Below are 25365 nucleotides of genomic sequence, written 5' to 3' on the forward strand. Positions count from 1 at the left end.
GAGGAAATTGTGGTTGGATCTCATAGGAACCCAGTATAAAGGGAAAAGAAGACTGGGAAAGGTGACAGGCCTTTTTAAAAGCTGTATTAAAGATGCATGTATAAGGTGTTCCAAAGAGATACAGCCTGGGAACAAGAGGAATAGTAAAAGGGGCAGTGTGCGGGGGTGTGTCCTGTTTCTACAGGTGCCTTGGGTGATGAAGACAGAGGGAACTTAACTAAATTTGGGTAATATCAAACTGTAAGCAGATGCAGTCACCACCATGTCAGAGGAGTAGAATCCAAATCTTGAACTTGAGAAGAAATCACAAAGGAAGTGTAGTTCAGTGCAAACGAATCTGAAGTCTGACTCCACTGCTATTTATCTCAGTACATATGGAATGGAATGATTGGCAGAGCTTATTCCAGAAAGGGTTTTAGTGGAGACTGAGCCAAAAAGGTATACAGATGGGCTGGAAAAATGAACACTTTAATAGGCACAGGACTGCCAGCTGTAAGACAAGTGTGGGGCACCTGCTCTATTCTCTGTACATTTGGCATTAGGTGGGGCTGTTTGTTCTCTCAGGCTCTGTGGCTCAAGAACAACATGAATCATATGGAATTTAGAAGACACCAGGGAGAATGGTTGTTTAAAAAATACTGTCCGAAAAAATTCCAGGCTAAGCCTGAGAGAGGAGAGAGAGGTTTATCACCAACAGAAGAGCACAGAAAGCAAAATCAACTCTCGTATCAGCCAGGGGGATTGCTAGACTCTTAGCCACCACTTGGTGAAGACCTGGAGCAGATGATGATAATTCTAGGCCTTCTCTCTGCAATTGGAGACTTTTGAGAACAGCTTAGTTAAAGGTCTGTTGAAGTTCTGATGGAGTAGATAATATCTGGGGAAGAAAGATCAGCTGACTGACTCTGCAGTCCACTTCTGTGTTTATTGTGAATCCTGGAAACCATTTTTTTGACAGAATCAATCTCTTAAAATAATGCATAGTTCTGTTCTTTACATGTAAGACTATCTTGTCCTCTCCTCGAGTTTTCTGCTTAACTGATGCCGTTTTGCTGATGTTCCAGTTTGGGTGTTATGTGTTTTGAATATGTAGCAAACTGTGGTGATTCTTTTCCTTCAGACTGATGATGAAGAAGAGTCTTTCATTTTGGAGGATCCCTTTCTCTTGAACATTGATAACACAGATACACACTCCTATGACACATCTTCTGTAGCAAGCTCTGACAGTGGGGACCGGACGCACCTGAAAAGGTATTGCAAGACTTATACCCTTGGAGGATAAATGATTTTTGAAGGGGTACTGCTTATAGATGTTAAAAAAAATATTATTTTTTTGTTAAGTGGGTAGAAGGACAATCTAATACTAAGAGCAGTTGAAACTTCCTAAGGCAACCTCCTGCTGCTTCCTCCATGAGCATTGATTTGAGCATGCAAGTTCTGTGTTACTTGAGTAGTAACCCTTTAACTGCATGGATAGATTTTGTCTTGTGCTGTTATATCCAATACTGAAGTCCCACAGGAAAGCTGCAGGGGCTCCGGTGAAGCTGCTTTTGGCAGAACAGTGTTACTCCTGCAAGATCAAGTAGGCAAAGATGGGATTTATTTTTGCACTGGGGGCTCACCTGTTTAGCTAAATAAATGCATTTTATGGGAGATGGACTATTTAAATTTCTCTGAATTTTAATGTAATCTTTCAAACACTGAACCACAATGTCTTTAAAGAAAATCTTTCGGAGGTGTTTCTGGTGAATGCTAGAGTCTGCGAACAGCTGGTGGGTATTTTGAAAAGTCAAGTGAACTTCTGTCACTCCTGTCAATAGGATGCTAGTCTTGACATCTAAGAGCAGCCCAGAAAGGGATAATTAGCTATAATACTGCTGTCTCATTTCATTAATTACTCAAATGATGGCCTCATCCTACATCCTGAGCCACTCAATATGGTGTATGTGCCATGTGAAGATGTGATTGTTGCATGAGTAATTGCATAGAATAGAAACACTTTTAAGTGTCATGGCTTATGGTTGCATATGGTGGTGTACTGACTCCCTTCTTTTTTCCAGTAAGATGGTTCCTATTGAGGGAAATGTTACCTGGAGTGGCTTAGACATTTTCTAGTAGAAAGTGGACAGAAAAACCTGGAAGTGTTACTGTCATCTTTGGGTGAAGCTAGTTGCCATGTTTATGGGTCCTTAGCCTTAATATAAGCTATTAACATGTTTCCTACACAGAGTCATAACATGATTAGGGTTTGAAAGGACCTTGAGATCATCCACTTCCAGCCCATCCAGTTCCAATGGGTAGGGACACCTTCCACAAGACTAGGTTGCTCCAAGCCCTGTCCAACCTGGCCTTGAACACTACCAGGGATGGGGCAGCCGCAGCTTCTCTGGGCAACCTGTTCCAGTGCCTCACCACCCTCACAGGGAAGAATTTCTTCCTTATATCTAACCTAAATCTCCCCTGTTTAAGTTTGAACCCATCACCCCTTGTCCGATCACTATAGTGTCTGATGAAGAGTACCTCTCTGGCATCCTTCTAGGCCCCCTGCATGTGAGCTACTTACTTCTGCACCTCTGGAGAGATAAGAACCAAATATTTGTGTGTTAGTTTTGGAAATCTGCCTTTGTGGTGGTGTGTACTTGGCAACAAAACTGCAACTTCCTTGGGGATCTTCCTTCTACTGTGTGTGCTACAGTATACCAATGCTTCTTAGAAATAACTGTCCAACTTAGACTAGTTACTTTGTAAAGACGTTTTCTCCATAAGCAGAAACACTTAACCTTTCATAACAGATCAGCTGTGTTTTAATTGAATGTTATACTTTAAGCATACCTTCAGTTTTCCTAGGGGTCTGTATTCTATTAATGAGTCTTTTCCAATTGTGTATGTTCCTTATATACTCACCTTTAAAGGCTGAAACTTCCTGATTTACTGGAAGATTAATTAAAGAGCAAAAGTGTTGCTTTCAGGCTTTATTAATATATCTAAGGTTTGCATATATGTGCTTGAAATTATTTCAAACAGCTATTTTTTTTCTTTTATCCCATGGGTGATGAGATAAAAACTTATTTTATGCAGGCACAGTGGTACATAGCAGGCTTTGCTAATAACCTCATGCCCATTTCATTCTGTGTATGTAAGCCCTGAGAATAGGAATGGAAACTGTATGAGCTATGAGAGCATGCGGCACTTACCTTCTGGTTTAGCTGTGGGTTAGGTGAAGTCCATACAGCTCCAATACATTTGGTTTATTTCTGATTTCCTTAGGAAGAAAAAGCTCCCAGATTCTCTCTCACTCCATGGATCAGTTATACGGCTCTCACTTCTGAAAGGAATTTCTGCCCAAATAGCGTCTGCAGCAGTAAGTGTGTAATGGTAGTAATGGTTTGCAGTCATTAAGAATAAAAAAAGTAACTTCTGGTGTGAAAGAGAATGTGCATGCAATCTTCTCCCTGCCCTTACTATTGGTTTTGGATAATGCCAAGATGTTTGGTACATAAATTACTAGTTAGTAATCCCTAGCTGGTGGAGAATAGGGTAGTAGCTGACTTACTGCAACAGTAATATGGTAGAAATACAGAAGACCCTATTTAACACTGGTTTATGTTGCTAGGTATCATTAAACCTGGTGGGAAATGTTAATATAAAATGATAGCAGTGCTGTTGGTCTGCTTACTTGAAGATGCTGGAAAAAGGTTTGCTTAATGCCTGCAGCAGGGACAGACTATACTCCTCATTCTGAATGCAGTGAGGAGCAGGTTTGCATGTTCCTGTGTCTGTGATTGCACTTGAGTCACAGGTGCAGTAGAGCTGCTCTGTAGATTTTACTGCCGGGGTAAAACTGACCATCCCAGATCAGCGCTAAGGTGGTGATTTATTAAGTGTATGATTTCTGAAGCATGCAAGGGTAGGCCTGTTAGAAGTGACTCATCTGTAGAGTGTGTGATGACTGCGTGACCAGAGTCTCTGTGGTGTGCTGCTGCTGACTGTTTTTCAGGTTGATGGAGGTGTGGGAGAGCCACCTGCATGGGGATCTAAGAAGGTGTGCTTGAGAGGGAAGGAGGAAGTAGTTTTGCAGATGGCGACTGTGCTGTGTACAGAGAGAATACTGAGAACTGTTATTAAGTTTAGATTGTTTTGAGAAGGACACAATAACTTCCATATGGAATTACAGGATATTCTACTTTCTCTCCACTTCTGTGCACTTTCTGATCCCTTCTGGGTATTTCTAGCCAGCGGTTCCTTCCCTCAGCACTCTCTGCCTTGGTGGGACTATTAAAATGCAACTTGTGTGGTTTTTTTTCTTCATTTTGTGGTTCTAATTATGAGACACATGCATGGAGCTGGAAGTTCTGTCTCTCTTAACTCATGACTTGTCCTGTTTTTTTAGGACAAAGTGGATGCTGGCTTGCCTACTGCAATTGTAAGTACTCTAGCAATTTTCAGCTGTAGTTAGTTTTCATGCAAGTTTGTTAAAGCAGTAATATAAGACAGCTGATAAATGCATCTGCCTTCTTAGCCTTATTAAGAATTTTCAGATATGAGGGGTGGGAGAAGCAGCATGAAATATCTAGTTACTGGGGACAGAGTGCAACCTTTATTAACTGTCCAGCTGCTTCTCTGCTGATCAATCCCCACACTCTCCCCTTTCTCATGTCATCACTAGGGCTTGTTAGCTGAGTACCTAACCCTTCCCCGTAGAGTAAGTGTTCATCTGTTGAACACATTACATTTCCCTATCTGTTTCTTCTTTGCCAGTTATTGCTTTGACTCCTAACAAGTTTTTAGAGAAACTTAAACTGAAGTGCTCATAAAAAGTGATGGGCTCAAAATCTCTGCAGCTCTGATGTAACTGAAACATGACCTTAAAACATAAAACTTCACTAAAAGCCTGTCTGAAAGATACTGCTGCTTGGCAATTTGCATTAAATTTCTGAAGTCAAGTATGCTAATTAAAATACTGAAGTGTCTATAGTTAAAGGAGAAGAGAATTATTTTAAGGAGGTGAAATACAGCAAGTGTTTGTTCTGTACCCCCTAAAATAAGTTTTAATGTTTTAGGAAGAAACTAAAGATGTGCTTAATTGCAGCAGTCCAAAAGACATTATATTTTTTTGTTTAAAAAAGGAAAACAAAAAATGTCACGTCTAAGGCAGAGGGTTGCACAGCGAAAGTGAAAGCGTGCTTCTGTGCATATGTACTTACATACTCCATACATGAAAGTGCTTAATATTTTTAATCTGACTTACACTTGCTAAGAAATATGAAGTGGAACAACATTAATATATCTACAGCATCATGTGTTTCTATTAAATTTTATTTAATTGGGTGCAGGTTTGCAAGTGCAGTAGGACCTTGGAACTATGTTTAATTCCCCATGGAAGGAAGCTGGAGTCTCTGGGCTTGCTGTGCACTGTCTCTTCAGGGGACCAGCACTGCCCAGGGTTGTGAGAGAGTTCAGATGTGGATATAAGCAGCTGAGTGAGAAAAACCTTCTGGGTATTAACACTCAGCTACCAGACCAAAAGAGTGAGGCTGCCTTTATGAAGAAGATATTTCACTGTGGGTACCACTCTGAGCGTTTGAATTTGAAACAGCAGAGGAAATGGCAGCCCTCTGAACATGAGAAAATGCGTGTGATAGTTGTTTAGGTGCAATACTTCTCTAGATTTCACATAGGAATTGCTTGTCACTTACAAATTAGAAAATGGTTCTACCTGTAACCTTCTGAATCTTCCCCTTTTGGCAAACTTTGCATGAATGTAGCAAGAGTTTAAATGGTGGATTTATGACTGACATTTCTTCTACTTTTAATCCTTCTGCATAATTATTTCAGGCAGCATCAAATCTGATCGCAGTGGGGACTTCCCATGGGTTAGCACTCATCTTTGGTAAGTTTAAAATAACATTTTGAGGTTTTTGCATTTTAATTATCTTAAATCCAAGCACAAGGAATAAAAACCCAGCCTGAATTAGAATTGCAGGGTGGATTTCTTGTAGTGTGTTCTGCTTCTGCTAATGGGATTTTCTTTACCAAAAGAAATAAAGCACAAGTAATATTCTATATTTGCATATTTCTTCTGCCTTGTTGAGAACTGGCATATTGAGATACTTAGCTCTGTGGCAGTTTAGAGCCAAAAGGCTCTAAATATAAAAATACAAAAGTATTTTTAAATATAAATTACTCTGTTTACATGTGGAAGAAACCAGAACCAGTTTGCAACCGTCTTCTCACACAGTATTAATCTTACTTATGGCATGCTGGCTGCCAGAATTAGGGAAACAAAAATGCATTCTACTGGAAGTGAAACTTCTGACCCATGGTACCTGCAGGCTTGCATCATAAGTTTCTCCTTCCCTGACTTTCCCTTGCACCAGTCAATTCTGTGTCCCTTCATTCAGTTATTCTTTCCTTCCTCTTAACACCAAACTTTCTTTAAAAGGTTTCTGAACTTGTGCCTTTCTGTATCCAGCTTGCCAGCTGGGCAAGAAAAGCTCCTGAATTGCTCCTGTCACACTGGGGTTCTGTGCCTTTTGTTTATGCAGCAGCAAATTCTTAACAGGTTTAGAATTTCATAATCTTCTTTGTTTTTCTTCTGAAGTTGGCTTAAACTATTCAAGAGACCAAAAGTTATGAGGGACAGGGTACAACAGAAGGATGGGAAAGAGAGTGTAAGACTCACCTTCCTGGGTGGGATATTAAACTGTCTGATGCCATTTGCTTACCAGTATTGAAATGATGTGCTTAATCTGTGTGTAATAAAACTACTTACCTGCTACAGTCTGTACATGATATTACAGAGGTTTTAGTTGTAGATCTTTGTGGTTTTTCTAGAATTTGTCTGATAGGTGGAGATCTCCAATACCACTGCAATGGAACACATATTTACTCTGATTTTCCTATTGTGCTCTCTATTTGCAGACACTCTGAAGTCAGTAACAATTCAGTAAATAAGAAATTATTCTCTGCAAGTGTCATAATAGCAAGCAAATATTTTTAGCATTTTACACTGCAGAAAGGGCTGTAACACTCCATATAAGCATGCAAAGAGGAACGGTCATTCTTACTTTTGTTGTGATTATTTCTGCATCAAGCCTTGTTTAGCAGGGTGGGCCATTGAATGCCTGAATGTCCAGGATGCTTAGTATGCTGTCTTATTTTGGGTTATGTATTTTGTAAGGTTTGCTTGTTTTGCTCAATGCTAGTGTGTTCAAGTTTTCTTTGATGACTGGACCAACATGTTTACTGTTGTTTTGGCCATGATATTTGTAAGGCTGTATAGTCTGTGGTTATTTGGTTCATTTTGTGGTCTTTAGGAAACTTGGAGCAACGCAAGCTCTCCATTAGTTGGCTTTTATTAAAATAAATGTCTGTGCTTTGAAGAGCTTCTCTGCATACTTGCAAAAGGGCCTTTGAAGCTTTCTGATCTATTGAAACATACGAAGTTATTGTTTATACAGCTATGTACTGGGCTGTATTATCACACGTATGCATTCAGCAGGTTGAGGAAAATGGATACTCCCCTCTATTCTGCACTTTTAAGATAACATCTGGAGTACTGGGTACAGTTTTGGGCTGCTCAATACAAAGAAGACTTCAGTGTACTGCAGTGAGTGAGCCCAGTGGAGGGGGGTCACCAAGATTACTATGGGACACATGATGCATGAGAAAAGGCTGAGAAAATTTGGTGAGAAGGTAGCTAAGGGAATATATCTTCTACTACCTAATGGAAAGGTATAGAGAAGAGAGACTTGGACCCTTCTCAATGGTCTGTGGTGTTAGGTAAGAGGCAGTGGATGCAATCTGCAACGTGGGAAGCACTGATGAAATTTTTTGCCATGAAGGTGATGAAGCATTAGTTAAGGGCTGAAGGAGGCTGGATGCTTCTGTTCTCTCCTAAATTCTTTCAGTTCTGTAACTAAAGCCTTGCCTCCATCCCTGGAAAGGTGAAGGAACAACTTATTCTTGACTCCATCTCTAGGCATATCAAGGATGAGGGGGTTATTTATAACAGCCAACATGGTTTTATGAGGGGGAAGTCATGTTTGACCAACCTTATAGCCTTCTATGAGGAAGTGACTAGGTGGAGGGATGATGGTAGAGCAGTAGATGTGGTTTTTCTTGATTTCAGTAAGGCATTTGATACTGTCTCCCACAGCATTCTCATAGATAAGCTAAGGAAGTGTAGGCTTGACGATCAGGTAGTGAAGGTGGATCAAGAACTGGTTGAAAGGAAGAAGGCAGAGAGTTGCGGTCAATGGGTTAGAATCTGGCTGGAGGTCTGTGACTAGTGGAGTCCCTCAGGGGTCGGTGCTGGGACCAGTGCTGTTTAATATTTTCATCAACGACTTGGATGAGGGAACCGAGTGTACCCTCAGCAAGTTCACTGATGAAACTGAACTGGGAGGAGTGGCTGACACACCAGGAGGCTGTGTTGCCATTCAGCGAGACCTGGACAGGCTGGAGAGTTGGGCAGGGAGAAACTTGATGAAATTCAACAAGGGCAAGTGTAGAGTCTTGCATCTGGGGAAGAACAACCCCATGTACCAGTACAGGTTGGGGGTTGACCTGCTGGAAAGTAGTGAAGGGGAAAGGGACCTGGGGGTCCTGGTGGATAGGAGGATAACCATGAGCCAGCAATGTGCCCTTGTGGCCAAGAAGGCAAATGGCATCCTAGGATGCATTAGAAAGGGTGTGGTTAGTAGGGCAAGAGAGGTTCTCCTCCCCCTCTACTCTGCCTTGGTGAGGCCGCATCTGGAATATTGCATCCAGTTCTGGGCCCCTCAGTTCAAGAAGGACAGGGAATTGCTTGAAAGAGTCCAGCGCAGAGCCACAAAGATGATTAAAGGAGTGGAACACCTCCCTTATGAGGAGAGGCTGAGGGAGCTGGGTCTCTTTAGCTTGGAGAAGAGGAGACTGAGGGGTGACCTCATCAGTGTTTACAAATATGTAAAGGGTGGGTGTCAGGATGATGGAGCTAGGCTTTTTTCAGTGATATCCAGTGGTAGGACAAGGGACAATGGGTGTAAACTGGAGCATAGGAGGTTCCACGTGAACATCAGGAAGAACTTCTTTACAGTGAGAGTGACAGAGCAGTGGAACAGGTTGCCCAGGGAGGTTGTGGAGTCTCCTGCATTGGAGATATTCAAGGCCCGCCTGGACAAGTTCCTGTGTGATGTACTCTAGGTTACCCTGCTCTTGCAGGGGGGTTGGACTAGATGATCTTTTGAGGTCCCTTCCAACCCTTGGGATTCTGTGATTCTGTAAAGCCTAGGTGTTGACCACAGTGCTCTCAGAGCTATCTGCAAAGAGATAAATCCTTGCAGGATATGGCTGCATAAGGCCTTGTTGTGCACAAAGGTTGAGGATTAGTGTTCTGGCTTGGGTTTAGTCTGTCATTTAAACCAGCAGTTTATGTCTGTAGATTGATCAATTTCTGTACTTTTTTATGAAGAAGTTTTTCTGCTGGGTGTGCTAATGAAGATGAGATTTACTCAAGTTTTGTAACCTATGTGCATGGTTGATACTGTACAACGGAAACATATTTTTTTTTCCCTGCAGAAATGCAGGTCTGTTTTCTGGTTGAACATTGCTGATGTTCAAATTTCTCTGAGTGTTGTGTCACCAGCACATCTTTTAACCCATTATTTTTTTTCTTGCATATATTTGACTTTATGTAGCTATTTTGCTTGTCTCTTTTCCTAAGTCCACCTGTACCTTTTGATTTCTCTGCTTTGTCATTTTAAGGACTCTCGGGTAGGTTTCATTCTGCTTTTTTTTTAATGCTTTTCTGGTGGAGCTGAGTTAGATTAGATGCCAACTCTTTGACATCTTGTGCTATGAGTGTTGGTAGGAAGGGATTCTGGAGGCCTGTAATCACCCTATGTTTGGTGCTGTCACCAGTAACTGGGTCAGGGCAGCTCTGGCTTTGTCTGGCCAAGTCTTGAAAAACTCTTACGGATGGAAAATACTGCCCAACAGGCAAATGTGTGCGCGCACTCCTAGTAACCTGCTTCAGGGCCATATAGTCTTGTAGGGGCAAAAATACATCAACCTAACATCCCATCTGAGTCTCTTGATCTGCCATTTCTGGTATCTGCTGTTAGTTATATAGAATCATAGAATGGTTTGGGTTGGAAGGGATCTTAAAGCAATAAATAATATTCAGATTTTTTTTTAGCTCCATTCTTCTAGAAGAGCTTTTTACACTACTTATAAGTAATGTAAATCAAGGGATTTTTACACTACTAAAAAACTAGCCTTTAAACAGAAGTTACTGAAATGTGTTGTTTTTCATGGAGACTTTATGTTCTGGACAGAAAAATTCTGTATAGCTAAGCTTTGTATTGATGAGTGTGGAAACACTTATTTTCTCTGTTGGTTGTGAAACTTAGCGTCTTTAGTCTTTGTTGAGGTGTGGGAATGACATGATATCTTGAGAGAACCAAAGCACCTAAAGACAGCATTACGTCTAGATTTTAGGAACTGTTGTCCGTGAATGGTTTTTGACATTAATGGGGAGTTGATTGGCTGGCTGGTGATACCTGCTGAAAATAGTTTTACCAGTTACATCACTGTGAACGTCCAGTTTTATTTCCTCTCTGATGTCTGTTTTTTTCAGTACAATGAAGTCCAAGTCTATAAACTCATTTTTCTTCACTGATTCCGTATGCTTTTTAAACCACTTGGTTTTAAACCACTAGCTGCCACAGCATCCTCTTAGTTACTCGAATAAGTCAAAAGGGGAAATGTTAGTAAAAGGAAACACTGTCAGCAAAATCTCAAGGTTCTCTCTAAAGAACATCACATATATGCTATTTGTTACTTTGCTCCTTCCTTTTATATTGATTTCTGGTTTTTTCTTTCCTCTTCTGGCCCTTTCTGTGTGGACTGAAAAGGAAAAGGTACAGTAACATTGCACTGTGCACGTACCCTGCATGATCAACTCCTGTCTTGCCCAGTTTGCATGTTGTCTGTGCAAGAATTTAAGATGCCAGATACGCAGCAAGTAAGGCAGTACAGTAACCAGTCTGTGGGTGATACTGCTGGCTGCTCTGGGAATTGGTTATTGAATGCATGTGCATTGCACACTTCCAAATTCTTAAGGCAAGATAAGCAGAGCAACAGGTAAATGTGCTATTTATAATGTCTTACGGCAGCAGGTCCATAGCTGTTTTTAAAGGCATTATTTTAGGACAGGACAAAGGCTCTGCCGTGTGATTACCATCCATCTATTTCTGCCTGAGAGCTGTCAAGTGGGACCACTATGGAGTAGGAAGCCAATTCAGAGAGCCACAAGCCAGAAACTGTGAAACCTTTGCAAACAGACAGCAACTTCTAAAAGTCCTGTTCATGCACAAGTTATGCTGCCGTGGAGGGAGCAGTGGGTCCCTGATGTGGTAGCCACAGGTTCCTGACTTAACCCTTGCTCCGAGTAATCATTTCAATAGCTTAAGCTGAGGGCAGGGGGTGAGGAGCTCGCCCATTAGCTCACCATCCCCCAGGCAAGAGGGATATATCTCTTGGGAGAGAATTTATGGGCACTGTGCCTAATAAAGGTGGGAGGAAAGGACTTATAACATCCAAGTAATTCTGCAGGAAATAAAGTAGGCCTTTCAAACTTCTGAAAATCATATCTCAAGGAAAAGATCTTGATGAAAACCTGATCATCTGAGAAGCAGTAGCTTCTGGAGTGCTATGTGTATTCCCTTCTGCTGGAAAGTGACTTCTATTCACAAACTTGTTTTTATTCTTTACTTGTAGAGCTGTAGCAAAGTGCCATCTCATTTGGCTTCAGACTTTAAGAGCAACACAAATAGTTACTGCAAGAATTTTTGTCAGCTGAAAATTTGCTGTATGTCAATTGCAAAATGAAAAACATTTTTTTGGCAGTTGATAGCCATGTTTGTTTCAAACACCTGGAAAAGCTTTTTGTGCTGAATCCTGGATGTGCCTTAGTTAAAAGTTGATAATATTAATCTGGAAAACCATTAGATCAGCTTTTATAACCTTTTGCTTCTATCCATTTTTACTACTTTACCAGTTGATTAATATGAGCGTATTGATACAGGTGTCTTGCTTTGCTTTGGAAGTGGTTTCATCTATCTTATTTAATGGCTTCTCCTTGTGTCATCTTTTGACTGGCTGGAAATAAGTACTGGTGTGGGTTTCTGTGCTATTAGCTTTCCAAGTGATTATTTCTCAACTCTAAAAATGCATCGCTGGCAAACAGTGGGTACTTTCTTCTTAGGAAGAAATAACTTGAATCATACAAAGCATTTAATTTGGGGGCGGGGGGGAGGATCTTGTTTATTTTGGAATTACAATGGTGAGGAAAGAAGGAAATGGATTTTAAAGTTCATGGGGGTATACATATTAAGATTTAAAGATGAACTGAAAGCAGTAGTGATTCTGGAGCTGCTGCCCTTTTCTATGTGAAAGCTGTGAAGGATTCTCCTTTTTCATGCTTTACAAGAAACAGGTTACTGATCGACTTACTGACAGGTTTAAGCTAAAGTGGAAGGAAAAGAATGCAATACACCTTCAATAGCAGAAGCAGCAGTATTTGTCTTATTTTTAAACATATTTCTGTGGTTAAGAGATGGCCTTTTGGTAAATGAACTGTAGTTCTAGACCTCTGGAACAGGAATTATTTCTTTGGGGCCTGAAGGACACCATCTGGAGAATACCTCTTGGGGGAACTTGTTTTCCAGCTGTAGCTCTGTTTTCTGAGCTTCCATGCAAATTTTCTATGATTTTTCTTCTTTGACCCATTCTAATCTATGCCATATACACCCTTGTCACAGTGATGTCAAGGTATTTTCTAGTAGCATGGCAAAGATGGTTTCAATTTTCATCACGTGGCTTCTGCTTCCATCTTATCCTGATAAAGAGAGCTGTGTGCAGAACGATGGCCTTAATTTTGAAGTATTTCCACTGTGTTGTTCTTAGTTAATAAAGGTGGTGGCTGAAACACTCTGGCCCCTGGAGCAGAAGGTGCTGTGGTTTGCTGTGGCTCCCTGGCATCAGACTGTTGCAATTTAAGCACCACTGCAGAACAATAAAAGGAAAGCTACATACTGCTTTTATTTTTCTAGTACCCCTGCATTTCCATGTTCCCTGTGCCTGTCTTATAGCTTTAAAATAATTTATAATTTTTGTATTTCCCTGCAAGACAGTGTCCCACTATCTCTGTACTAACATGTGCTCTCATCTTGTAGACTCTTAAGAACTTGTAAGCCTGTGAATCATTAATGTATCCCAGTGAACTGTAAATGTAAATAATTGCATGATGTTAAATTTAATGATTGCTCTTTCTTTCTCTTTAATTTCTTACATCTACTGTAGATCAAAACCAGGCTCTCCGGCTGTGTCTGGGCAGCACTGCTGTTGGGGCTCAGTATGGGGCTATCTCTGCTCTCAGTATCAACAATGACTGCTCGAGGCTTCTGTGTGGCTTTGCAAAAGGACAGGTAATTCCCATAGGATGAGATGGTCCAGTGCCCTGTCCTTCTGCATACTGTTACTGAGAGACTATCCTGAGGTGACAATAGCTCGAAGCCAAGCACATTCAATATGTAGCTGTTTGTTGGTTTTGTGTTGAGAAAGTGTATGTGGCTTGATCTGTCCAGAGCGTTTTTGGACAGCCAATTCCTGCATCCAGTGAGCTAACTCAGACATATTAATTGGGGGTAGGCTTCTGTGGAGGAAATGGGTAATGCAGAATATAGTGAAGGATTTGGTTAATCACAGCTTGTTGTGACATAAATCCTGACCCTAATATACTGTTATGTGCAATGACAGGACACCTAACTTAGTCTTCCTAGGTCACTTTGTAATGAAAAGCTAGTTTTTACTGTAACAATGACCTGAAATTCTTGAAACCTGTATCTAGCCCCAAAGTTACTTTTTACTAATACCTTAAGAACTACTGTTGTAGTTTTATGCCCTTCTCTGAACCTGAGGAGAGAAAACAATTCCTGAACAAAAGTTATAAGACTGAAACTAAAGCAAAATAGATAGACTTGGTAAAATTAGGAGGACCATGGAATACAAAGAAGGTTGTTTTGTTTTTCTTTTAGTTTAATTTATCTTAGCTCCTTTGGCTTTCATATTCGTTCTAGATAAAACATGCTCCAGTGCCTGTGATAGGCCTAAATGAGAAACTGCTCCAGACCATGTGGAAATACAGATCTAATCCATGCAGAGCCAATGGCCAGTTTTAAATGATACTCATTTAAAGTATTTTGGAGGAGCAGTTCTGAAACATTGATAAATATTAATGGAACAATATAAAGCAGTATTTCCAATAAAAAGTTTGATTTAAATTGCCTGAATTTAATATCCAAGCTCAAGCCAAGCTGTTTCCTCTTCCTGACCTGTCATGCTGAGGAAATGCAGGAGAAGGGGAGTGACAAGGTTTGTGGTCAGAGTATAAGTAGGGAAGTAAACTGCTTGTAAGAACAGGGTGGGAAGAGATTTCAGATCCTTTTCCGTGATAGGAAGACCCTACTAACCTGGGATGATATTGGGAATATAGAAGTTTACCATGTACTAACATGTAAAGTGATGAAGAGAGTCCCTTGGCAGTAAACATGTGTACTAAGAACACTCTTCTTGCAGATCACAATGTGGGATCTGGCCAGTGGGAAGCTTCTGCGTTCAATAACAGATGCCCACCCCCCAGGGACAGCCATATTGCATATCAAGGTAACAAACACTGCATGTGTTCTGTGATTCTATACTAGTTACTTTTTTTTCTTTTAAACACATTTGTGTTGACTTTCCTTGTGTAGAACTTTCAGGTTTATAGATTAGAGCAGCTACCTAGGAGCTATATGGTGATAGCATCCAAAGGTGAGAAAAAGGAGCAGAAAATGTATTTCAAAAAGAAACTGCATGTTTTGAGAGCTGAAATAATTGTATTGCTGTGGGTTGTACCGTAACAAACAACAGTTGTTGTCTGTTCTAACTCTCTGATGCCAACATTTATGAAGAAATAGTTATTAGCATACATTTCTCTAAAACCTGCTGTGGTTTGAACTGGATATGTGACTTGCCAACTTTAAACTTAAATGAGTTGGAAGTGTAGAAACGTCAAGTTTTGCAAATAACTTGTGAATGTTTGTGTTGAAAGAGGAATCATCTATTCCTTCTTGCTCATCATAGTGTCTTCATCATGCACAGAAACTCACATCTGAATTTGTGCATGTCTTTATTGTATGTGGACCTTTCCTACCAGAGCATAATGCTCCTTGGCAATCTGGTCAGAGCAGAGACTTTGATGCATCACGCAAATTCTTCTCCCTTACTTTTCTCATACATCATGTAATTAGCTCTGTATGTCAAAAGTGTCTTTCTGGCAGATACAATACTTGTACTTTTGTGTGCTGTTACTAATGTCATAGATACATTCTTTTTTTTCTTTCCTTTTTTCTGCCTGTAGTTTATTTCTTAGTGACACTTCTAATTATCTCCTCAGTTTACAGATGACCCAACACTTGCAATTTGCAATGATAGTGGAGGCTCCGTATTTGAACTGTCATTCAAGTAAGACAACTCTTAAGTACCTGTAGAAAGTACAAGAAAATAATTCTAGGTCACGGTTTTTAAAACCAAAACAAAAAAATCCCCCATGGAACAAATAGTGTTACTGTCTGAATGCTGAAGTTGTGATTTAGGACTGCAGTACAATTTCACAGCTGAAGTAAGATTTTATCTGGTAGTATAATAGAAAAGAATAGCCTAAGTTATTAAAGTATCAATCAGTGTATTTTCCAGAATCTTGGCATTCCTTGTGGGCTCTTGCAGTTGCCATAAAAGTGCTGCCTCTTGGTTTTCCTTATTTCATTAGTGAGAGCTGCCCTGCAGTAACTGCTTGTTTTCTTCTTGGCCTCTTAAGGAGGAGAGGCAAGAAGGAAGTATTGACAGTCTGGGGAATCTGATTGTGTCCTGGAATTTCCAAAACATTACTTTTAAGTAATTCTTGTCCATAGTTGAGCAGCTTATGTGACTGCTTTTAGTGACACTGAAAGTGATCCCTAGAGTTGTGTAAAGGACTTCTTAAAAACAATATTTATGAAGGACGGCTCTTGAGATTTCATGAGGTTGTTGGGCTGATCTCTTCTTGATAGCTGGCCACTAAACTGATTTCTTTTCTTTGCAGGAGGGTTATGGGAGTGAGAACATGTGAATCTCGATGTCTCTTCAGTGGCTCGAAGGGGGAAGTTTGCTGTATTGAACCATTACATGCAAAAACTGATCTGAGAGACCATCCTATCACCCAGTATTCACTGCTGGCTATGGCCTCCCTGACAAAGGTAACTTGCTGCTTGCAGAAGGTTTTCTGTGAGAAATCACAAAGGAGAAGTTTGCTGGTACATGCTTAAACATTTTGCCTTTCTATTTTTCTTGAAGATACTGGTTATTGGCCTGAAGCCATCTCTGAAAGTGTGGATGACCTTTCCCTATGGTCGTGTGAGTAATGAAGCCAAAGACCTGCTTTTTGGATTATGGCTGTGAACAGTTTCTAGAGTGAAGGGGATGAGATTAGGTCCAGGTCTTTGGTATTGTTACTTTATCAGCATGCAATAAACTCTACATTGTAGAGTCGCAGTGATAATCTATTGGTCTGATGTGTGCATTTTGTAGGCAGAAAGGAAGTGAAAAGGCTGCTTCCAGCTGTACCTATGCAAAGATGCTGAATTTCTGAAATAAGTAGGAAAGGAGTTATGTAGAAGACTGATAGCTCCTTGTCTTCCCTGCTGCAGCCTGAATGCACCCACAGATGGGATGTTCACCTGATTATGGCTGCAGTCACCTTGGATTGGGGCCGTTGCTTTACCTAAGAGCAATGCGACAGAGTCCTTAACCAGAGGGACAGAAACAAAGTGGAATTAGAGCACTGAACAGTCTTCTGACCTCTTGATTATGTGCTTTCACTAATTGCTGGTTTAATTTCTCCTGGAAAAGCAGCTGGGGGAAGATGTGGGGCAGCTAGACTGGGAAAATGGAGTCAAGGCTGCTAACAAGCTGCAGCTTGTTGTAGTCCATCAGTCCATGTGAGATTGGATTTACATTATACAGCTAGGACGCAGATTTTGTTCTGACTGGCTGTCCACTTTGCCAAGAGATACACATTGCCCCTAAACTGTGTGGCTGCATCAAAGAGCATAAGCTACTGCTCAGCTGCCAGCAGACTAGGAAATTGCTTTACATTCTGTATGTGTACATGGCAAAGTCAGTGAGTAGCAGCTGGTGAACAGCATGTGATCTGAAACTGAGGTTCTGCCCTGTGTACCTTAAGTACTGGCTCTGCTTTTTGTCTAACAGATGGACCCTTCTAGTGTCCCTCTTTTGGCATGGCACTTTGTGGCTGTACAGAACTCTGTGAACCCCATGCTTGCATTTTGTCGAGGAGACGTCGTTCACTTTCTTCTGGTAAGCACTGGATATTCTATGCTGCTTTTCAGATGGTCATGTCTTATCCACATATTCATTTGACTGAGCCTCTGTCTCAATGTCAGTATGATGTCAGTGCATGCTAGGATGTCTGCAGCTTGCAACCAGCTTGGAAAGACAAACATGTTGGTCATTGCTCTTCAGCAAGCAGGGGTGCCCTTCCCTGGGAATCCAGAGGTATGAGCTATATGCATTCCAGAAGTGTTGATTTGCAGCTTATCTCATTTCTGCTATAAGTAGAAGAATGTGAATTGTTTTCAGGGAGACCGTGTGAATTTGAGATACCATTTTATTTTTTGCTTTAAAACACGAGTCTGGAAAAAACAGCATTCAGGTCTTGTTGGGCTGTGACTTAAGAGCATGCCGCTTGTCCTGTTTAGATCTGCAGAAGTTACACGTGCAGATATGTTTGAAGATGATTTCATGTCTGATTTCACTATAAGAGCAGTACCTAGGCTTCAGAAAATCTGGCATTTTGGCTTCAGAGTGCTAATTTTGTTTCCCAGCTCTGCTCTCATCTTGGATCTTAAGCTTTGCTCAAGCACCCAGGCATTGTGTTGTCTGGATTAAATCCTCTCTCTCCTCTATCCTCTCCTGTTGTAAACTTCAGGAGAAAGAAAAGGATGTATGTTTAAACCTGTCTTGCTGGAGGTATGCATGTCATTGCATGAGCCTGAGCACAGATACCCAGCTCAGCTATGGCCAGTGGTGCTGCTGTGCTTATAGATTACTAAACAGCAGCCATGTTCCTTGAATTCAGGTCCCACTTGTTGTACTTCAAATTATCAAAATGTAAAAAACCTTTTCTTGGTTTTCAAAATGATTTTTTTTTTTAGTGATGATAAATTAAAGCCAGTTTCACATCAGTGTTCTGTAGTTTAATGAGCAGAAAGTATAGTAGTTCCTGCATGGGCTGAGAGAACCCTTAACTGGCAGTTGTCATGCAATATCGGCCTTCAATTCAGTATTCCAGTGGGGCTGGGCCTCTTGGGAGTCAGTGAATGATAACCAGTCCTCCCTTAGTGCTCTCTGTATGAATACTGGAGGCTTACACCTCTTTTAGAAACTGAGTTGCCTTAGATAATACTTGAGGTGGGACTGGGGAGAATAATCCCTTGAACACATGTAGTGCCAACTTGTTTATGACGTCTAGCTCTTGTAGTACAAATAAATGGTTTAAAATTGACCCAACAAATGGCATGTATTTTTACTGTTCCCTGCTCAGAGCCTTCCTTTTCTTCATTTGTGTGTGTGCTTTTGAAAGTGAGACATCACACTTTATTTGAGAAGTGTGTGTGCTGGTACTGAACACTCAATGTGTCTGAGCAGAGCTCCAGAGTCCTGGAGCTGGTGTGATGTCCTCTGGGAAGAGCGAAGTTGAGCTGAAGAAAGTCTCTTGAGTTTGAATCAGAGTAGTCCAATTTCTCTTTTAGGTGAAGAGAGATGATACCGGTGCAATACATGTCACGAAGCAGAGGCAGCTTCATCTGCACTATGACCTAATCAACTTTACTGTAAGTCTTAGTAGTATTGAATGGCTTTTTTTTTCTGGTTTGCACTAATTTTCTTGTAAATGTATCTCACTAGCCCTTAGTTCTATACCATTGGCTTTACAAATGTAGCATAAGAAGTGGCCATGTTATCTGGAGCTAACTAATGAAAGTGCCACTAAACTTGGGACCCAGTGGAAAACCAGCACAAGTGAAATAGCAGGTAGTAGCTAAAGGATAAAAAAATAGTAGCAGGGAGGCAACTATACTCCCTTTTCTTGGGAAGGAGGGTTAGTCTTGTGGAGGAAATGTTTTCAAGATCCAGAAAGAATCTGGCAAGAAAATTTTTTGGTTTTTTTTTTTTTTTTTAATTCTGTATTCTCAGTAAAAAAAAAAAATGCAAGCTTCTGTGTAATTGGCTCAGTAAAATCCTAGTGTTTCCATATGTGAGTGTTTGCTAAAGCACCAAAACTGCTTGATGCTTTCAACGCCAAAAAAAATAGTTTGATTCTAAAACACATTTACAGAATACCGCGAGTAAACCATGAAAGGCCAAAATACCAAGGTAGACATCTACATCAGCTGGAATTTTTGGAAATTTGTGAACAAATATGCTTGGCTGTTTATAAGAAATATTGTGAAAGTGGTGTAAAAAAAGTCTTTTTATTTGCAGGGTTTTAAATATTAAAGTCAATGTCACAGAATGTGAATGACATGCTTCGAGTTAAACTTAGGTGTACTATTTCTCTTCTGAATGTGCCCTGATGCCATATTTCCCCCTTAAGGGACTTGAGAACCAGCACTGAGGTGTTGTAGTAGTCTTGGTTTTCAGACCTTTGGACAGAAAGTGTGCTAGAGCATAAATAGTGCACCAGGAGCTCAAGAATTCTGGTGGATTGCCATTTGTCTCCAGGTGTTTTCTGTAAGAAGGCTCCCTGTATTTTTTCTCAATGTAAAAGCTGATACTCCAGAAGGATCCTCCCTGTCTTTACCTTTGGAGTTGTGCATGGGTGCTGTTGTGAAGTGACTCGCCATCCTAGAACTTCCAGTATTGATACTCACGGACATGGTCGGTGCCTGTTTGGTTGGCCCCAAAGTGTGTTTGTTGCTGAAATCTGTCATTTGTTGCTTTTTCAGTGGATAAACTCACGGACAGCCATGCTTCTGGACAGTGTAGAGAAGCTGCATGTTATAGATCGTCAGACACAGGAGGAGCTGGAGACCATAGAGATCTCAGAAGTGCAGCTGGTATACAACAGCAGCCACTTCAAATCGCTGGCTACAGGAGGCAATGTCAGTGAAGCCCTGGTAGGCACAAATTATCTGCTTGTGTTAGGTAGCTCTGTTTCAGATATAACCTAAGTGCAAGCCTGGAGCTTTGGAAAAAGCTTTTTTGAATCATACATGGTATTGATGTGGTAAGCTAACAGACAGCTCATGTTTCTTTTCGTGCACTGATGTTTTTTGGGAGCTGCTTTTAAGTTACCAAGCTTTGGAATACTTTGCATGGAAAAAAAAAAAAAGCTGATGTACTTTATTCTTCAAGAGATAACTATAAGCTTTTCTACTTTGTGTGCCACAAATACTCTGCCATAGCAGTGTCTTTGCGGTACATGTTCCCTGCCATTGAAGCTGCAACACTTCAAACATTGTGTTTTCTGTTTTTTCCTCTTTTGTTTATTTGTCTTTCTTTTATTTTGATTTTCATGCTTGTTATTTATTTTTACACCCTGGCCCTTATGGTGTCTGGACATGTTTTATTTCTTAAGTAGGTGTTAATTTCAGTGCCTCCTGATATCTTCAGTAACTCACATGTGCCTTTAGCAAACTTGCTTTGATGTGGTATTTGTATTGCCATAGAATTGTGGAGGGTTTTTTTAAGTTGTGGTTGTGGGAAAAGTTACTGCTTTCAATAGAATAAAGGCTTCTTCTGCTTTGGAAACAGTTTGCCAAGACTGTGTGTAGGAAACGGCCTTCTGTCCTTGCATTCAGCTTCCCAGTGCTTCCTTCCCCAGAGATAGCCTAGGGGTTCTGAAATTCCACAGCTGGAGAAGATGGTTCCTGTTCAATTCTGCTATAGCTCTGTGAGACTAGCTGGCCCAAAGTACTAGCAGAAGGCTCATGTGGGTCTGTACCAATTTCAGGCCCACCATATGGTCATGACTTGGCTCCAGAAGCCCAAGGAGAAGTGCCTTCAGTGCAGAATGGCAGACTTTCTTAAGAAAGAAAGACCTCACTGTCATGTTTTTCTTTAGCAGCAAAGAAAAGAGTGCTTCACGGTTTCAGTGTCCGGTTGGAGATCAGTAACGAGTGGTGTCCCTCAGGGATCAGTGTTGGGACCGGTCTTGTTTAATATCTTTGTTGCTGACATGGACAATGGAATTGAGTGTGCCCTCAGCAAGTTTGCCGATGACACCAAGCTGTGTGGTTCTGTTGATACGCTAGAGGGAAGGAATGCCATTCAGAGGGACCTTGACACACTTGTGAGGTGGGCTGATGCCAACCTCATGAAGTAAACCATGCCAAGTGCAAGGTCCTACACCTAGGTCGGAGCAATCCCAGGCACAGCTACAGGCTGGACAAAAAGGAAATTCATGGTAGTCCTGTGGAGAAGGACTTGGGGGTGTTAGTCAATGAGAAAATGAACATGAGCCAGCAGTGTGCACTCACAGCCCAGAAAGCCAACCGTATCCTGGGCTGCATCAAAAGGAGCTTGACCAGCAGGTCAAAGGAGGTGATCCTGCCTCTCTACTCTGCTCTCGTGAGACCTCACTTGGAGTATTGTGTGCAGTTCTGGTGTCCTCAACATAAAAAGGACATGGTACTGTTAGAACAAGTCCAGAGGAGGACCACGAGGATGATCAGGGGACTGGAGCACCTCCCATATGAAGACAGGCTGAGAAAGTTGGGGCTGTTCAGCCTGGAGAAGAGAAGGCTGCGTGGAGACCTCATAGCAGCCTTCCAGTATCTGAAGTGGGCCTACAGGGATGCTGGGGAGGGACTATTCATTAGGGACTGTAGTGATAGGTCAAGGGGTAATGGGTTGAAACTTAAACAGCAGAGGTTTAGACTGGATATAAGGAAGAAATTCTTTACTGTTAGGGTGGCGAGGTACTGGAATGGGTTGCCCAGGGAGGTAGTGAATGCTCCATCCCTGGCAGTGTTCAAGACCAGGTTGGATGAAGCCTTGGGTGATATGGTTTAGTGTGAGGTGTCCCTGCCCATGGCAGGGGGTTGGAACTAGATGATCTTGAGGTCCTTTCCTATCCTAACTATTCTATGATTCTTCCAATCTGAATGGCCTGATCTATGGAGAAGTCTTTGCAGCCTTTTAGGATCTACAAAGATGTTGCTTATCTGGCTTTCACTGCTTTATCTGCTTCCCATGGTAGCATTGCTGTCATTATTTCTGCTGCAGATGCATATTGAGGAAGAAAGAATCAGAAGGTGGAGTCTAGTCTGAATGAGCTTATGTACTATCTGCCATGTGATCTGGAATTGTCAGGCACAACCTGACACAGGTGTTCTACACAACCTGTAGAACACAGCTAGAGATTGGCACTAAGGTGATATAGGTCATTATGTGGATTAGTCTTGCATTCAATTCCAGAAGCTCTGCCATGTCCTGTGACGACTTCTGGTGATTACCCTCAAAGCCAGAGATGTGTGGCTTGACAAACTAACATGCCCAAATAAGTGCTGCCTGTTAAAATGCTATTGTGAGTCTACAAAATAACTCTACTTAATGAAAGTCACTGGAATGGACACACTTTTCAGCAGTGGGAAGAGATCCAGGAAGCTTTGCTACCTGAGCATACTGAGAAAAGCAGAAGACAAATAACTACGCTGTGTAACTGCAGCCTGAGTGGGAAGCAAGCACTGCCCATGGGTAAAATCTCTAATTCTGATGTGATCCCCCATGTCTCACATTGTAAATGTGCCTTTTGAACACTAGTTACTGGCATTCAAACTTCTGTTGTAGCAACTTCAGTATTCTTTCCATCTCTGTCTCCTACACATTTGCTCTTGAGGAAGATCTGTGAAGAAGCAGATGGCAAGGGAAGAGCCCCCGTAAATTTTTTTGCTTCTGAAGATAGACACAGAGCAATGCTTGAGGGTCCTTATGATTCTATCATGTTTTCTGGGCAATGAGAGCTCAGTAGCACTTTAAGCTGATTTCACAAGCAGGAAGGAGTGACAGCAGAACTTTATTACTTACTGCTGCCCAGCAATCTGTGGTGTTCTCTCCCAGTCCTCATTTTTATTTTTTAATTACAAAGTGTCTCTGAAGTTCAAGTGTATGCATATGTATCTTGGGAAACTTTACAAAAACAAAGAGGAGTTTTACCTGCATATAACTTTCCTCCCTGTAGGCCCTGGTTGGAGAGAAAGCTTGCTACCAGTCCATCAGCAGCTGTGGTGGTCAGATCTTTTACCTTGGAACTAAGGTAAAGATATGGGGGTTTTTAAATAAAAATACAGGTCATTCACTGTTGATAGTAACTCATCTTCTGGAGAAAGGCAATTTTTTATTCTATGGAGATGTGGATAAAGGATGGGCTCTTTGTGAGCTTATAGAATCATCATAATCATAGACTGGTTTGGATTGGAAGAGATCTTAAAGCTCATCTAGTTCTAACCCCCTGCCATGAGCAGGGTCACCTTCCACTAGACCAGATTGCCCATGGCTCTGTCCAACCTGGCCTTGAACACTGCCAGGGATGGGGCAGCCACAGCTTCTCTGGGCACCCTGTGCCAGCGCCTCAGCACCCTCACAGGGAAGAATTTCTTCCTAACATCTAATCTCAATCTTCCCTCTGTCAATTTAAAACCATTCCCTCCTTGTCCTACTGCATGTTGTGGGATTACAGAAATGTGCAGTAATGTGGTTTTAGCCAAGGAATGGGCTAAATGAGACACGGTCATAGTTTCACAGCATCCTGGTTCATGCTACTTCGGGGTAGACTTAGCATTACATTACTTCTCTGTCCTAAGCTTCAACTTTTCTGTCCTAAATGCTCTAGTAAGTAAACAGAAGAAAATAAGACAGCAGGGAAAACTAGACTCCGTTGCATGAAATGATAAAAGGAATATCGTATTTACTTTCCCTGTCCTGCAGTGCAGGCTGTCTATGAAAAAGAGAGAGGTGGCTTATGGGAACACATGGGTTTTAAGGCCATGTAAGGCATTATTTTCTGTTAAATATGAACACCCAATCTATTCCTGCCATGCTGAGCTTGAGAACTGTGTTACTTACTTTCATCTAAATGATTCTTTTCCCTTTCTTTTCTAGTCTGTTCATGTCATGACATTGAGAAGCTGGAGAGAGGTACGTTGAGAGGAAAACTGTACAGCTTAGGTATGAATTGCTTGAGAGGAGGGAGGGAATATTTGTGAAGTATGTTCCGAGCACTGTGTTCAGGATTCCTGATTGCTACGTGCTGACAGCATCATAGATACACTGCTTTCCAAGGTGGGATGCTGTGGGACTCCTGCTTGCGTAAACTTGCAGGCTGAATGGAGATCTTGCTCTCCCAAGGGAGACATAATGCCTTGCCATGTGGCAGCTTCTGTTAAAAAGATAAAGTTAGTGCAAGGTATGGCTTTGGAGGACTGGGTAAATGTAAGCTTTCTGTCTGCCAGATATGTATACAGGAGCAGAAGGAAATCTGGTTCACTGAATTTTGTCTCCAGCTACTGCAGGAGCTACATCATAAAATCCAACACACACTACCTAGAAAGTTCATTGGATTCTAGATCCTTGTTTCTGTTGATAGAAGATTTTTTTTTAACATAATTTCTCTGACAGCTGAAACCTCATAAATTTCCACATTAAAGTTCTTAGCTTTAAGAAATTTATGCCTATTTGTTCCTGTGTTGTTCTTTTCAGTTCACCATATGTTTATTTGATGTATGCATGTTCTATCTCAGACTTTATTTTGTAAAGCTAAGCAAAGCTCCTTCATAATTCTTTTGTAAGAGCATCTTTCAATTCCTTTGTTCTTTCCTAGTCACTGTTCTCTGTACCTCCTCTCTGCTCAGTTTCTTGAACTGTGGCACATACTGCTCTGGGTAGGGTCTTACAAATAGTCTTACATGCACAGTGTCACTGGGAAGTGCTGATCGTAAATTGGGCTTTTCTGTAATACTGATCTCCAGTATTACTTGTCATTTTAGAGAGTTGACCACCTTCTGAAACAAGAGCATCTCACTGATGCCCTGGCTCTAGCTTGGTCTTTTCATGAAGGGAAAGCAAAGGCTGTGGTAGGTAAGTTTGGGCTTGGGTTTTTTTAATCTTTTTTATTGAAACCACTATGGTTGAGTGGAGAAAAAGATAATTGAATTGAAGAAGAGAAAGTACAATGTGCTGCTTTGGGTTTGGCAGAAACAACAGCTTTATGTGGATTGATTCAGC

General features: G+C 41.2%; 1 protein-coding gene across 2 annotated transcripts in view; it reads left to right on the forward strand.

The window, feature by feature from the left end:
• Nucleotides 1-25365, forward strand: part of VPS8 (VPS8 subunit of CORVET complex) — a 77285-nt gene that overhangs the window by 1887 nt on the left and 50033 nt on the right. The window contains exons 3-18 of one of the 2 annotated variants that reach the window (XM_031043652.2): nucleotides 1121-1251; nucleotides 3268-3361; nucleotides 4391-4423; nucleotides 5836-5890; nucleotides 10899-10904; nucleotides 13348-13472; nucleotides 14623-14709; nucleotides 15482-15549; nucleotides 16166-16319; nucleotides 16417-16476; nucleotides 17332-17439; nucleotides 18894-18974; nucleotides 20088-20258; nucleotides 23324-23398; nucleotides 24244-24279; nucleotides 25128-25218. In XM_031043652.2, coding sequence (XP_030899512.2) covers nucleotides 1121-1251; nucleotides 3268-3361; nucleotides 4391-4423; nucleotides 5836-5890; nucleotides 10899-10904; nucleotides 13348-13472; nucleotides 14623-14709; nucleotides 15482-15549; nucleotides 16166-16319; nucleotides 16417-16476; nucleotides 17332-17439; nucleotides 18894-18974; nucleotides 20088-20258; nucleotides 23324-23398; nucleotides 24244-24279; nucleotides 25128-25218 — 1375 coding nt within the window. The remainder of the gene's footprint in view (nucleotides 1-1120; nucleotides 1252-3267; nucleotides 3362-4390; nucleotides 4424-5835; nucleotides 5891-10898; nucleotides 10905-13347; nucleotides 13473-14622; nucleotides 14710-15481; nucleotides 15550-16165; nucleotides 16320-16416; nucleotides 16477-17331; nucleotides 17440-18893; nucleotides 18975-20087; nucleotides 20259-23323; nucleotides 23399-24243; nucleotides 24280-25127; nucleotides 25219-25365) is intronic. The other variant, XM_005143064.2, reaches the window with a different exon arrangement.

This window comes from Melopsittacus undulatus, chromosome 6 (genome assembly GCF_012275295.1).
Source record: "Melopsittacus undulatus isolate bMelUnd1 chromosome 6, bMelUnd1.mat.Z, whole genome shotgun sequence".
NCBI classification, from domain to species: domain Eukaryota; kingdom Metazoa; phylum Chordata; class Aves; order Psittaciformes; family Psittaculidae; genus Melopsittacus; species Melopsittacus undulatus.